Source organism: Vombatus ursinus, unplaced genomic scaffold (assembly GCF_900497805.2).
Source record: "Vombatus ursinus unplaced genomic scaffold, bare-nosed wombat genome assembly UNPS02014817.1, whole genome shotgun sequence".
Lineage (NCBI taxonomy): Eukaryota > Metazoa > Chordata > Mammalia > Diprotodontia > Vombatidae > Vombatus > Vombatus ursinus.
Genome location: NW_020954595.1, coordinates 2,417,726 through 2,431,882, shown reverse-complemented (window position 1 = coordinate 2,431,882; position 14,157 = coordinate 2,417,726). Strand labels below are relative to the sequence as shown.

The 14,157-nt window shown below is 40.1% G+C and overlaps 1 protein-coding gene across 1 annotated transcript in view; it reads right to left on the bottom strand.

The window, feature by feature from the left end:
* ERC2 (ELKS/RAB6-interacting/CAST family member 2) overlaps positions 1-14,157 on the bottom strand; it is an 888,684-nt gene that overhangs the window by 487,221 nt on the left and 387,306 nt on the right. The window contains exons 9-11 of the mRNA XM_027835912.1: positions 8,642-8,782; positions 6,389-6,529; positions 2,119-2,154 (exon numbers count right to left, since the gene is read on the bottom strand). Of these exons, the coding sequence (XP_027691713.1) occupies positions 2,119-2,154; positions 6,389-6,529; positions 8,642-8,782 (318 nt within the window). The remainder of the gene's footprint in view (positions 1-2,118; positions 2,155-6,388; positions 6,530-8,641; positions 8,783-14,157) is intronic.

Below are 14,157 nucleotides of genomic sequence, written 5' to 3'. Positions count from 1 at the left end.
GATGATGATGATGATGATGAAGATAGATATAGAGAGAAGATGATAGAATAGAGATATAGAGATATGAAAATTGGTATAAATGCAATGGGTTGGTTTCAACTCTTTCTACATAGTTCAGTTTCAACTTTAATAACTTAAAATAGTTAGAAAATGTGGAGAGAAGATGATTGATAAATATAGAGAGAGATGATGATGATGATAGATAGATAGATATAGAGAGATCACAGGAATAAAGAGATGATGATAGATTATAGATATATAGATCCAAAAATTGGTATAAACATATTGAGTTGAGTTTCAACTTTAATAGCCTAAAACTACAGGGGATACTCTGTATATACCCAGAATAAGAACCAAGAAAGAAAGATATAACTAAGAAAAACATGTGTAGTATTTATAATGGCAAGAGTTAAGCCCCAGGGAATTAAAGACTAGTAGTCACATAGCTGAAAAGTGATGGTTCTGAGAAATGAGACTACAAGGCCCACTGGAAATGCCAGGAAGCCAGCTAGCTGTGGCATGACAATGGCATGACCTAAGAATAAAGGAGAAGAAAATGAAGGCATTTACTTGTACTTGGATTGTGTAGGATAAAAAAGATACCAGCAAACAGTACTTTTGGGGTACTCTCTTGGAGAGACTATTGCACAAATACTATATATTAAAGCATACACACTAGATAGATATATACATGAAATTATTTCTACATTTTCCCTTATAATTCTGTGTATTTTATTTTATGCATTTAAAAACATTATTCAGAAGATTCTGTAGGTTTCTCCCGACTGCCAAAGTAACCCATGACACTAAATGGTTAAGAACCTTTGCTCTAAATGAAACTGTTCCTGTTTCCTTCTCCCTGGTCATGAGTGGCTTACCATTGCCCCAAACAGTTACCTTGTATACAAGTACAATTTGTACCTGACCAAATGTAAGCTACTTGAGGGCAAGGCCTATTTCACTTTACTTCATTTACTTATTTACTTATTCTCACTACTTATTACTTTATTTACTTATTCTCAGTACCTAACATGGCGCCTGGCATGGAAGGGATGTTTAGTAAATGTTTGTTGTCAATTTGGTTGTTTGTGGGGCAATGGCTTTGTCAATAAAAATGTGTTGGTGGATAGCAGTCATGTTTTTAGGCCACTCCCTAGAATTATGGGCAACCAAGAGTGGGAGCTCCTTGAGGGCAGGGTCTGTCTCCCTTTTTCTGCTTTGATTTTTATTTATTTCCCCAGTGCGTGGCACATAGTAAATATGTAAAATATCTTCTTTTCCATTAATTTCTAATGGCATATATTTTCTTGCATTACAATTTTGGCCAAGTTAAAAATATTGGTCATATACAAAGCAACAGATAGAAAAGTAGCTGCTCTGTAAGTTTCAAAAAGTCAAAAACAATTCTTCTCTTCCTTAAGAAGACAAAGAAACAAAAAACAAATTGTTCTGCAAAGATGGATAGACCATTCAGCTATGGGGTGGGCGTGAGGTCTTTGAAATAAGAAATGGGAATGTTTCTATTGGGTTAACTTTTAGATGCTGCTCTGTAGGGCAATAAATGGGTTTATTATCATTTGTTACCATTATGCTGCATTACTGTATATCCTGTAGCAATGGCATATTTTAAGGTCTTTTAAAAGCCTCTATAAAGTTAGCATTGTCTAATGGCAAATCCCAGGAATGCAGTTTTTACATCCACACCCATTTGAATCACTGTCTATTGACAACAATACATATGCTCTATTTATTATTACATAAATCTATGTCCATTAAGGTATTTTTTTTTTATAAAGGTTGGCAAGTGTTTGAAGGATCTAAAAAAGTACTCGAGGAGTCTAGGTTTAAAAGTGGCCTTTGGGAATGTAGTTCTACCCTGGTAAGATTGAGGACCTCAATTCAGGCAGTAACTTATCTAGTGGGGTTGTTAATTTCCAAATTTCACTTTTGAAAGAAATAGCCTCTCCAGCCCCCCAGTCCATTTCTTTGGATAGAAAACCAAAATAAAGAATGATCAAGGACAGATGCTGAAAGCTCAAAGGAAGGGCAGATACAACTGGCTCACGGGATCCTCATGCTTGCATATGTTACAGCGGCGAACTTTCAGAAATGACTTACGGGATTGTACATCTGATTGAACAACTGCTCAGCTTGCTACATTGCAAAGTTGGGGAGGAGTGAAGGAGCACAGACAGGGAAAGAAGGAAAGATTCAGGAAAATAGCATTAGCTCAACCAATCCAGTGCAATTGCACAGAACTCGTCATTTAAAAAAAGAAAAGAAAAGAAAAGAAAAAAGACGAAGAAGAAGAAATTTCAGTTGCTAAACATTCCATGGTGAAAGTGAGAGGTAGTAGGAGGAACAGAAATGTTGACTTTGGCTCCTTAAAAAGAATAGCTGGAATAAGAAATTTAAGGTTTGTGTTACTTTCCCTTTCTCAAGTCAAATAGCCCGTGAAATAAAGAAAGCTGTCCACTTTGGATGATGCATGAAGTGCGGGGCTTCAGCAATGAATCATTGAGAGTGCTTTCGGCCAGGCTTGCAATTTATCACCCAAACTTCAAAGACGGTAATAATAAAAGATTAATTAAATCTTATCACTGAATTTATGGCTCTTCTTTTGTATTAACACAAGCCTGAATTTTCTATTCAATAAAGGTTTTTTTTGGTTGTTGTTTCTTGGAAAGTAAGAGCTTAGCAAACAGCAGATTAGCAACAGCCAAATATAGGCAAGCAAGGCACCATAACACAAAAGAGTAAAACATTTTCAAGTGGACAAAGAAGACAGAAATTATCCCAAACCCCAAATGATTCATTGCCTGTCACTATCTTGGACAATTCATTCATAATCAGTCAAGTAAATTAAATTCTAAGAGAGCCTTCATATTAGGGTGCTCCCAATTATTCAGAGTCATCCTTAACTTTCTCCTATTACAATTTTTGTAGAAAAAAAATTTCATAGGATGTTTCATGGGCTATTAATGTTGCAAATGTTTCTAAGGGTTGCACTTCTGTTCTTTTTCTCTTAAATATCAATTTAATGAGTTATGGGGCTGGAGTGTCAAGTACAAGAGTTTAATCATTAAAAGGGTACCCGCCCAATCCCCCCCCATTTCTAGTCATAATTACTAAGACAACACTTTAGGAATTGAAATATATTTTTCCCAACAATGTGGGATAGTATGATAGAATCGTAGAGCTGGAAGGATCCTAAGAGACTTTGTAGTCCAATCTCCTCATTTCGCAGATGAGATGACTGAGGCCCAAGGACATTAAGTGATTCACCTATATTCACATAGATAGCAAATTTCAGAGCTGAGATCAATAACCTCCTTTCTTTTCAGCCCAATTAAAAAATATTATCTTTTCTCCCCCTCAGAAGTAAAAAGATAAAAAGGAAAAAAAAGAAAAAAAAAGAAAAATACAACACTACCATGAATTTTATGGTAGAAATTGCTTTGCCCCTACAAATCTGGGGCAAATTTCCATTGGGAATTCATGTTGTATTTATGGTATAATAAAATTATGCTTTCAGTTTTCATTTAGTAAATCTTTGAATTTTTAGTCACAAGCAGCTCTCTCTCTTTTCTCTCTTTCTCCCCCCTTTCTCTTTCTCTTTCTCTTTCTCTCCACCCAAACACTCTCAGGCTTTTATAAATGCTTATTTTCCCATGACTGAATGATGCGTTTATACATACATTCTTAAAATGTTGGCTTAAAATTTCAAATATTTCATGGAGATTTCCATTTTTTAGGTGATGGGTACTTGAGGCTTTAAAAGAACTATTTATTACCAAAAATTAAAGACTACTGGAAAAATATTTTAAACTTTTGAATTCAGTTAATGACACACGGCCAAAAATAACAAAATTATATTTGCAGGTTAGCTTTGGGTATAAAAATATTTAAATTATAATTACCCTATTTCACCCGATTAAAATGGACGTCAGTTTGTTTAGATGATAGTGTGAGCAAAGATTTGTTGACACTCCCAAATTACCTTTCCATTAACTCAATGTACCCTATGTGGTCAGGTGATTGTTGTACATTAATTTAATTCTAATGCCAATGGCAAAGATGAATTTTTCAATGTTCACAGGAATGATGCTGTTTGGCCTGGGATCTGAAGTGTCTTCTGTACTGCTGCTTGAGAGTCAGGAGGGAAAACCACAGGTTTTTCTACTGTGGCTACCATGAAAGCTCCGGGAGAACGTAGAGTGAATGCTCCAGGCACTGATTTATCACTTTGTTCAAATGCAACGTATGGGAGTTACAAGCATAAACATATAAAACTCCTCCTTCAAAGAGCTTCAGGGATTAAATGGCTCCTGAACAAGCCCAAATTGAAAGCATGCAGTTCACACAGACAACTAAGAAAAGAAGAGAAATTCTAAGATGTTGCAAGGGTGGAATCTTTATAAATGCCTATATTTTGTCTGGTGGCAGAGGGGAAGGGATTTTGCTATAATTTTAAAGCTGCTCCTTCTTTGGAAAGATCACAGTCAGTTTTGGGGGAAAAGAATCAAGTAATGGCCACTCAAAACTCTTGGATCGATTTCACTTCTTTTAAAACAATACTATAACCTAAAAACGTATAAAGGCACAAATATGTTTTAAACAGAAAGGAGCATCAGTGATCAATTTCTCAGTCCGTGGACTTTGTAGGATCATGGGATCGTAGATTTAGAGCTGAGAGAGATGTCAGAGGGCCATCTAATCCAGTCCCCTTATTTTACAGATTCAGAAATTAAGGCTCAGGGATTCACGACTCGGCCAAAGTCAAATGGGAAGGTAGCGGTAGTACAGAGATTGGAACCCAGGTCCTCTGGCTACTGCTAGTTTCTTCCTTGTACCACATACACAACAATATTCATTATATGGCTGTACTTTATACTTGGTCAAAAGCTTCATGGTAAACTCTGACTCTTGAGAGCACATCTACGAGCAATGTTTGATGCTACAAGGAGGAAGATTTGGGCTGACGGTAAGGAAAAAAAAACAAACGACAAAATAAAACGAAAAACAAATTAAGCTCTCCAAACAGAGAGTGGCCTGCTTTGGAAATGATAGATTTTGCAATACTGGATTTCTTTTGAACAGTTACTGGATGATTATTTGCTGCAGATCAAGATTGAACTTGATGGCTTCTGAGGACCCTTCCAGCTCTGGGCTTCTAAATTGTAATCTCACAAAGCGGTGCTACTTAAGCTGTAAGACAATTTGGTTATATAGAATATTGTTGATAATAAACAGGATGGTATCTGGGTCTCGGTAGCCATTGTAGTCATAAGAGGATTCGACCCGTTCCCCACGTCTCTCTGAATCCGTTGCATCTATTTCATATACAAACTACATTAGCATAATCTCTTATAACCGTTTCTCCAAATCCCCTGCTAAAATAGATAGCCCATTACATTTCCTTTATACTTTCCATCACACCATTTTTAAATATTCAGAACAATTTCACAGTTCACGTATGATCCCTGCTTTTCTCTTATCATCCATCTATCAACATTTCCATAGCTTTCGAGAATAAGACCCTATTTCACTCTGTTACAGATTACTTTATGTAAGTAGTTTAATTTTACTCCAAGCAGTATGGGATTCAAAGAAACTTTTATCTGGGCTTCTGATTGGCTGATAAAGGCGCTGCTGAAGGGAAACAGAGTACTTAAGTCATCACGTTCTGAGTAGTGCAAACAATGAATGCAGACAGAACCAAACAACACAAGAATAGAGTCAAAAGAACAAGGCATGATTGGGAATGCATCCACAAAAAATACTCTAGTCGCTTAAAACCCTGAATGCAGCGATAGTCTTTCATAAAAGAATCATACATACAACATACTTTCTTTCGTATTATGCCTCCCCCTCCCCACTCTCACTTTTTTTTTTCTTTTACTGGACAGATTATCATCCACCAATTCTGTCCACTAATTGACTAGGCTGGTCGATGGCTACGGATTAAAAGTTATCCAGGGAAAACTCTGCAGAGTTTCAGGACAAGAACTCGACACCCTTTTGCTGGGAGTAGAAGTTTATAATTTACTATGCGACCCTTTAATTCTTTGGTTTATTGCAAACATTCGCATTTATCTTTGACCGAAGTTTAGATTTGCCCGCCGAGTGACGGCTGGTTTTTATAACGTCCTTCACTTCCACTCTGGTATTTTCATCAATTTTTCAAGCACTCTTTAGACAGGAAACCTAACATAACTTTTCAGGTTCACAGACAGATTTGAGGCAGGCTCCTTAAGAATAAAGAGCACTTAATTCTCCTATCAGCAGACGGCGAAAGATAAGCGGCTGCTTGTTTCTGAGAACGGGCTCGTCCTTCTCCGTTGCGGCCATTCATTTTCAGGGGAGCAGTTTCTTGGCCTTCACTTACCTTCTTCAATTGCGCTTCCAATTTACTGCATTCTTCTTTCTTTTGTTCTATGGCTATTTCCAGGGACTTTAATTTGGAATCCCGCTTCAAGCCCGCGGATGCCAAGGAGGAGGCATGTTCCTTGAGGTCAATTAGATTAGACTAAAACAGGAAAGAAATGGGAGTAAGACAAGCATCCACCAACAATGAACCCCTTTTCTGATGGAATGTTCAGACTCTATGTATCACTATAAGCAGAGAGAGGTCAAAGAGCTACTAGCCTTGGAGACAGAAAGACTCAGGTTCGAGTGCCGCTTCTGGGCCTCTCACTGAACTCCTCTGAGCCCCAGAGGGAGAGTCAGAAATGAAGATGATAGAAAAATAAAAGATAGCAATTTCTAAAAATGTTTAAATCAGCTGTTGTGGATCTAAATGGGTAGATGAGCTCTCTAATGATCATGGGTCCAGAGCCTGAAAGGATCTTAAAGACTCTCAAGCCCAACCCCCTCATTTTACAGATGAACAAACTGAGACCCAGAGATGTTGCTTGCCCAGGGCCACCATCTTGGAAGTGCCTGAGGCAGAGTTTCAGCCTAGGTCTTCCTAACTCCAAATTTAGCTCTCTGTCCATTATAATATCCAGATGAAATCGAAGGGCTAGGGGGAAACAAAATTAAACAGAGTAAATCAGGAGATGGATAATTAGTAGTCCACAGATGAAAAGAAACCCTTTATTTCTGTCTTTGAATGTGCCTGAATAGATAGAATGTTCTGACTTGTTTGTTCCATCTCTATGCAGATACTTGGCAGTCAGAATGTCATCTGACTGCCTTCCCTATCCCACCCCCATCCCCATAAGATAATATTTGCAAAGTACTCAGCACAGTGCCTATTATATAATGGGTGCTTAATAAATGCTTGCTGCTCCCCCACCCCCATGCAATGACCAGAGATCATCCTTAGCTAAAGTTGTCAACTGACTTACACTAATCGTTTGTGCTGGTCATCTGGCACCTTGAGTTTGAGTCAATGTTACATATATATCATAGAATGCCAGGCTTAGAGCTCTAAGGGACCTGAGAGAAAGTCTAATCTAATCGCCCTTCTCCCCTTTACTGATGAGGAAGGGAAGTTCCACAGAGATGAAGTGGCTGCCCCACACAGCTTATGAGTGGCTACGTTAGGACCTGAATCCAGAACCTCAAAGTCCAAGGCCGGTCTTCTTCCCACCGTGTTTTCTTATTACTTGTCTCACCTTTTAACTAAATTAACTGCTTCTTAAGAGGAACTGTGACATGTTGTGTGGGGGGAGTGAGGTAGATAAGATCAGTGGGATGGCACAGTGAGCAAAATCCTAAACTTGGAAGCAGAGAAACCTGAGTTCAAAACCTGTCACTGAGAGTTATTATCTGCATGACCCAAGGTATGTTACCACCCCCTTTCTTGTGAGCCTCCATTTCCTCATCTGCAAAAATGAGCATATAAGCCCTGGAGAATCAAGGAGAAGTGACCCGTGGTACCACCACGGTGAAACCATGGCATTGTGGCTTCTATTATTCCGCAGGGCTTTATGCAGGGAAGCTGTTTGGTCTGTTTACTGACGGCGAGGATACTAATGATGATGACAATGGGAGGCAACAGTGTCCCAAATATAAAGAACTTTGGTAATTTTTTTTATTTAAAGGTTATAATTAGTAAAGTGCTATTACAATTTAGCATGTATAAATGATTTTTGCTTAAGCAGAGATTCTACTGAGTATGATCTTCAATCATACAAAACGTATATATATATAGGTATATATATGATGTGTATTCATAGACACATACGCATGTATGTAAATATATTTTTATCTAGAACTATGATTTCATTTGGCTAGGGGAAATCCCAGTATGGAAATTCCCTCTACCAATACAAATTGACATCTGTTCTATAACTTCTAGTCTCAGAGTGTTGCCTGGAACATTGAGAGGTGAAGGGCTTTTGGGATGTGTCAGAGATTGAACTCAGGGCTCAGGGCTCAGAGGCCAGCAATTTATCTGCTATACCATGACTGCGTAGCACATAGTAGGTGTTTATGAAATGCTTGTTGATTTGAACAGAATTGTAGAAAACACTTCCCTCTGAACACCTACAGCTGAAAACCAGAATTTGCCATTGGCTTCCATTTCAGTGGAGTCCTTGGAGGTCCCAGCGGCCTCCCACAAAGGCTGCAACGAGAAGAAACACGTGGAACGGTAACAGAGGGAGCGCTGAGCCCGACTGCGCACACTGACCTCTTTCTCCGTGAGTTCGGCTTGAAGAGCGTTGACTTTGTCCTTCAGGTCCTTGTTCTCTTTTCGGAAGGATTCAATTTCTTCCAGGCGTTCTCGATCATCGCGTTCTCTCTGTTCTTTCAAGCGTTCAATGATTCTCTCCTGGGGCAGAAGAGAACTGCAATGAGAAACCATGAAGCCCGGATGCGGGGTCACACTGGAACAAGAAGGCGGGGTTGATGTCCACATGACCTAGGCGCTTCCCAGGAACAGAAATAAGACACCCAAAACCGGGAGGTTCAAGGCCAAGAACTTTGGACTTAAAGGGATGTGACCCAGCTAGAACAACTATAATTATAACAATAATAACAGTGAGAGTAAAAACAATAATGATAACAATAATAACACCATTTACATAGCGTTTTAGGGTTTGCAAAGCCCTACAGCCTGTAAGTTCATGAGCATCTGTTAAGCACCAGGCACTGGGCTAAGCTGGGAAAACAAATACACAAAAATAGTCTTTGCCCTTGAGGAGTTTACAAATGAATGGAAGAAGACGACAGGCACACATTATTTCATTTGATCCTCATAACAACCCTGGGAAGTAGCTGCTATTTTTGTCCTGATTTTACAGATGAGGAAACTGAGGCAGACAGGTTAAATGACTTGTCCAGGGTTGCACAGCTAGGAAGTGTGTGAAGTTGTGTTTGAAATCTTCTTAGGTGACACGTGATGCTAAAGTGAAGACCAAGAACTGTCTTTTACTTTTTAAACAACTTTCAGGCTTGTATTCCTGGATGTTAAATGATGGCCCACCAGCTCTTTGGACAACTGTGAAATGTCATTGAAGGCAGAGGGAAGTGAGCCCTGCTCTGGGCTCAGAAAGCCAGAAAGGCCTGGGTTCAAATTCTGTTTTGGACACACCCTGGCCGAATGGCTCTGGGCAAGGCATTTAAATCTCTCAGTGGTCTAGGCCACTCTCTAGGTCTCCAGGACACAGAAAAGGCAATAGCCCCTGCCCTCAAAGAGCTTACAATCAAACCAGGCTGTCTTTTGCCTCTTTTTGTATCCTCAGCTTTTAGCATAGTGCCTGGTATATAGTAGGTGTTTAATCAATGCTTATTAATTAATTTCTTGGAAGACGGAGTTTCCTCACCTGGAAGTTCCCAATGCCAATGAAATCACAAGTCCATAGTCTCTCTCTATTGCCTTCAAGGAAATCACACACCTTGCTTTTGTTTCTGAATTCTTTGGTTTTTAAATTGCCAGTTTTGCTGGCTTATATTAACACAGCAATAGGTTTTTTGAAAATACTGAGCAAACATGTCTGCTAAACCAATAAACGACCTGACTTTGTAAACTACATTTTGGCTTTCCTCCAGACCTTGTCAAACAGGTCTGCTTCATTATAGAGAAGATGATGGAGCTGTATCAGCAGGTAGGAATTTGGCTTGCGGAGCCCTGAGGAGACCCTAACTCTTTGAGTTCCATAATGCCAAGTCTATTTACACAAGAACTCCAGTCCTTGAAGTCGTAAGACTCTTCAAGTTGGGAGGCAGAAAAGTCTAGACAGTATCAATGAACAGATTGAATTCATCTCTATTGTTAGCCAACTTTTGGATCACATAAAAACACATCCACCTTGCCCCCTCCTTCTGCCTCCCCCCGAAAAGTATGCCCATCTTCCAATGTCTCCTTTAGCTAGAATTCAATTTCTACGACCTCACAGAATAAGATGGTTAATTAATCCACCTTATTTTGGGGCTCTGCACTTGGCAACTGCCTCAAGCCAAGAAAGGACCATACACTTAGAGAGATTTGGCATTTCATAGGATGAAAGATTTAGAGCTGCAAGGGAGGTCACAAGTACTCTTTTCTATCCTTCTTGTTTTACAGAAAAGGAAACCGAGGCCATTCTATCCAACAAGGAGTTTATGACCTATTTAAAGTTTTCACAGCTAAACAAAATTCACCAACTGGTGGTTGATCTCGTAGGTAAAAACTTCTTCTAAACAGAAAGGCTAATCCATTGAAAGTGTCCTATTCCAAATCACTAGCTCAAGCTCAGCAAGATTTATTAGTGTTTGCACTCTTCTGCTATGACCTCCAAGAACCCAGGGTCATCTCCCTAACACAACAAAGAACTGGAGCAGAGTTTAGGTGGAATGAGTTGCTAGACAGTGACTACACTCCCCTGGTGGCCTCCCTCCTTCTACCAAATCCCCAGAGGAGGGGTCTCCAAAGAGGGCTCTTCTACCCAAAGGGGTGTGCGAGACTGAAGTGCCAGAAGAAAATATTATAATTTGGATTTCTACTTATTTACAGCTAAAAAATGAACTTAGCTTTACAAAGATTTAAGATACAGATTGATGTTGGAGTGTTTACCCAGGCCCTATGTCACATGGTCTGCTGTTATGGACATCAGGGAAGGCCCCTAAAGGAAGAACGAGAGTCCCACAATATAAGGGGTAGAAATAGAGTGGCACCCTCACCCATTCATTGTTGACTTTCTTCATATTTAAACACATTTTAGTTTATTTGTGCCCTGTCATGTGGATTTACAGACTATCATTTCAATGAAAATAAGTAGATTTTTAAAAATTCCTATAAAGAAACAGAAGAAGAAAAGAGGAGGAAGAAAAGAAGAAGAAGAAGAAGAAGAAGAAGAAGAAGAAGAAGAAGAAGAAGAAACAAATAAGAACATGGAAGAGCTAACATTTCTCCTCCTGTAGCTGCTGAGGATGGGAGTAGGGTGCACCACCATGCACAGAGCAATGGACAATACAGCCTCAGACACTTAGTAGATGTGTGACTCTGGACAAGTCACTTAACCTCAGTCTGCCTCAGTTTCTTCAACTGTAAAATAGGGATAATAACAGCACCTACCTCACAATTGTGAGCATCAATTGAAATGTTTTTAAAGTGCTGGGTGCAGGGGCAGCTGGGTGGCACCATGGATACAGCACGGGCCCTGAAGTCAAGAGGACCTGAGTTCAAATCCGGCCTTAGACCAAATGCTGGACACTTACTAGCTGTGTGACCCTGGGCAAGTCACTTAACCCCAATTTTCTAACAATAAATAAATAAATAAATAAAATTTAAAAAAATATATAAAAAGTACTTAGTGCAGTGCCTGGCACATAGTAGGTGCTATATAAATGCTTATTTCCTCCTTCACTCCCCTCCTCCTAGTATGAGCTCTTCTCCAGCCTCATTACAAGCCATTTTCTTAAACATTCATTATTAAAAATGGCACCACAAGTTTGGGATGACCCATAACACCTAAGATAGAAGCATGAAAAACAATAGGGGAATATCAAAGCAATGGGGTCCCTTGCCTCCCACCCTATCATGCCCACTTACCAAGGCTATCCCCCAAGGCTCTGATCTGGACCCTCTTCTCTTCTTCTATACCATCTCACTTGATAATCTCATCAATTCCAGTGGGATCAATTATCATCTCTATGTATATGACTTTCAGATCTATTCATCCAACCCTTACCTCTTTCCTTAACTCTAGTCTATCATCACCAACTGTCAACTGGACTTCTGGAAATGGATGTATCAGAGACATCTCAAACTCAAAATGTCTAAGATAGAACTCATGATCCCTTCCCCTCCAAAATGTGGGCCTCTTCTGAAATTCCCTTTCACTTTCAAGAGTATTCTGAGCTCCTCCCTGGCATTAACCTCAAACAGCCAATTTGTTGTCAAGCCCTACTGATTCTTCCTTTGCAACATCTTTTGAACCTCCTTCTGTCCTCTGCCTCTGCCCCTGCCCTACCTCGCTCCAGGCACTCCTCAGTGGGGTTGCTGCAGTAGCTGCTTCTGGCTCTGCTGACTTCAGGTCTCTCCCCATCCCAATCCATCCTTCATTCACCTGCCAAAGTGATCTTCCTACATGCAGGTCTGACCACGTCACCCTCTCCTCATTAAAATTCAGGACGAAGCAGAAAGCCCCTCACACCATGGGTCCTCTTTGAACTTTCCAGGCTTCTCACACTTTACCACCCTCCACAGGTGTGAAGGTCTGGCAGAGAGCTCAAAGTGATTTCACAGGGTCCTGGATCAAAGGATTATTGAGAGAGGGCCCCAAGACACCACAGCAGCCACCTAAGCTAACCTGCTCATTTCACACATGAGAAGACAGAGGCATAGAGAGTTGCTCAGGCCATATTCCTAGTAAGTTAAAAAAAAGTGGAAGATTTGAACCTGGAGCACCTGACTGAAAGTCCATTGCTTTTCCTACTAGATCTCAAAGATATAAGAAAGCTATGAAGGGGTGCCAGGAATAGTGACCAAGATGCCTAAATTGGAGTTAGGAACCCCTGGGTTCCAATCTCACCCCCAGAACTTAAGATAGTAGAGTGAGAGATGGTAGCGACCTTAGACCTTAAGAATTATCAATGCAAAATGATAAAAAAAAATGATAACTGACACACAACACTGTAAAGTTTGCAAACAAACTTTATTATGCACATTACCTCATTTGAGCCTCATGACAGCTGCCCCATTTTACAGATGGGTAAACTGAGGACCAGGGAGCTGAAGTGAATCCACCTAAGGTCACACAGAGAGCTGAGACACAAACCAAATCTTCTAATGCACGCCCAGCATTCTTTCCATTTACTTTCCCTTTTGCCACAGGCTGGTGGTCGAGGATATTCAACCTTCTGAGCCTTCTTCTTCATTTATAAAATAAAGCCAGTAATACTTATAACAGTTTCCCACCACATTATCAATGCTCAAATGAGATAATGTGCATAATAACATTTTTGCAAACTCTAAAGTGTCGTGTGTCAGTTATCCTGATTTTAATTATTTTGCTTTGAAATGTGAAATTCTCCAAGTCCCAGAATACCATTAGACCCCTTTAAATTATTCAAGTCTCTCCTCTCATATTCATATGTTATTCAAGATTTCTGGATGTACTGGATGAAATTGATTAACAGGCAAAATAATTTCCAAGGATCCTGTATGGGAGAGGTTGGTTTAGATTAGAGTAATGATCTGCCAAATAAAGAATGAATTGGACCGAATCCCAGAATGGCTTATGTGTCATTGGGATCTAAAGCAAAAAGCTTATTACATCCCATTCAACATCCTGACCTCAGATGCCAGTGAGGCCAACTTGAATCTGATCACAGATCTCCACCAACTCCCTCCCACCCCCATCTCGCCCCCAGACAAATCCTCACCCCGACTTTAGCTGAAGACCTCCGCCCCCTCTGAGGCAGCCCAGCCCACATGTGGATGGCTCTTATCGTAAAGATGTCTTTGTCCCATTTCGTTTTTTCTTCACATTACATCTAAATTATCTTCCTACTTCTTCTGCTCAGTGCTCTTAATTCCACCTGCTTGGATCCAGCAAACCAAGCTCAGACCTCTCCCACCAACCCCATCCCCAAGCTGACGGCTGAGCTGAGATGCAGGCTCCCGAGTCACTCCTCGCCATCTCCCTGCCTACAACTGCAAAAGGGACTCTCTACCTCTTCCTCCCTCCCTCAAAACGCTTTCAGCTACTCTTTGTGTTGTCT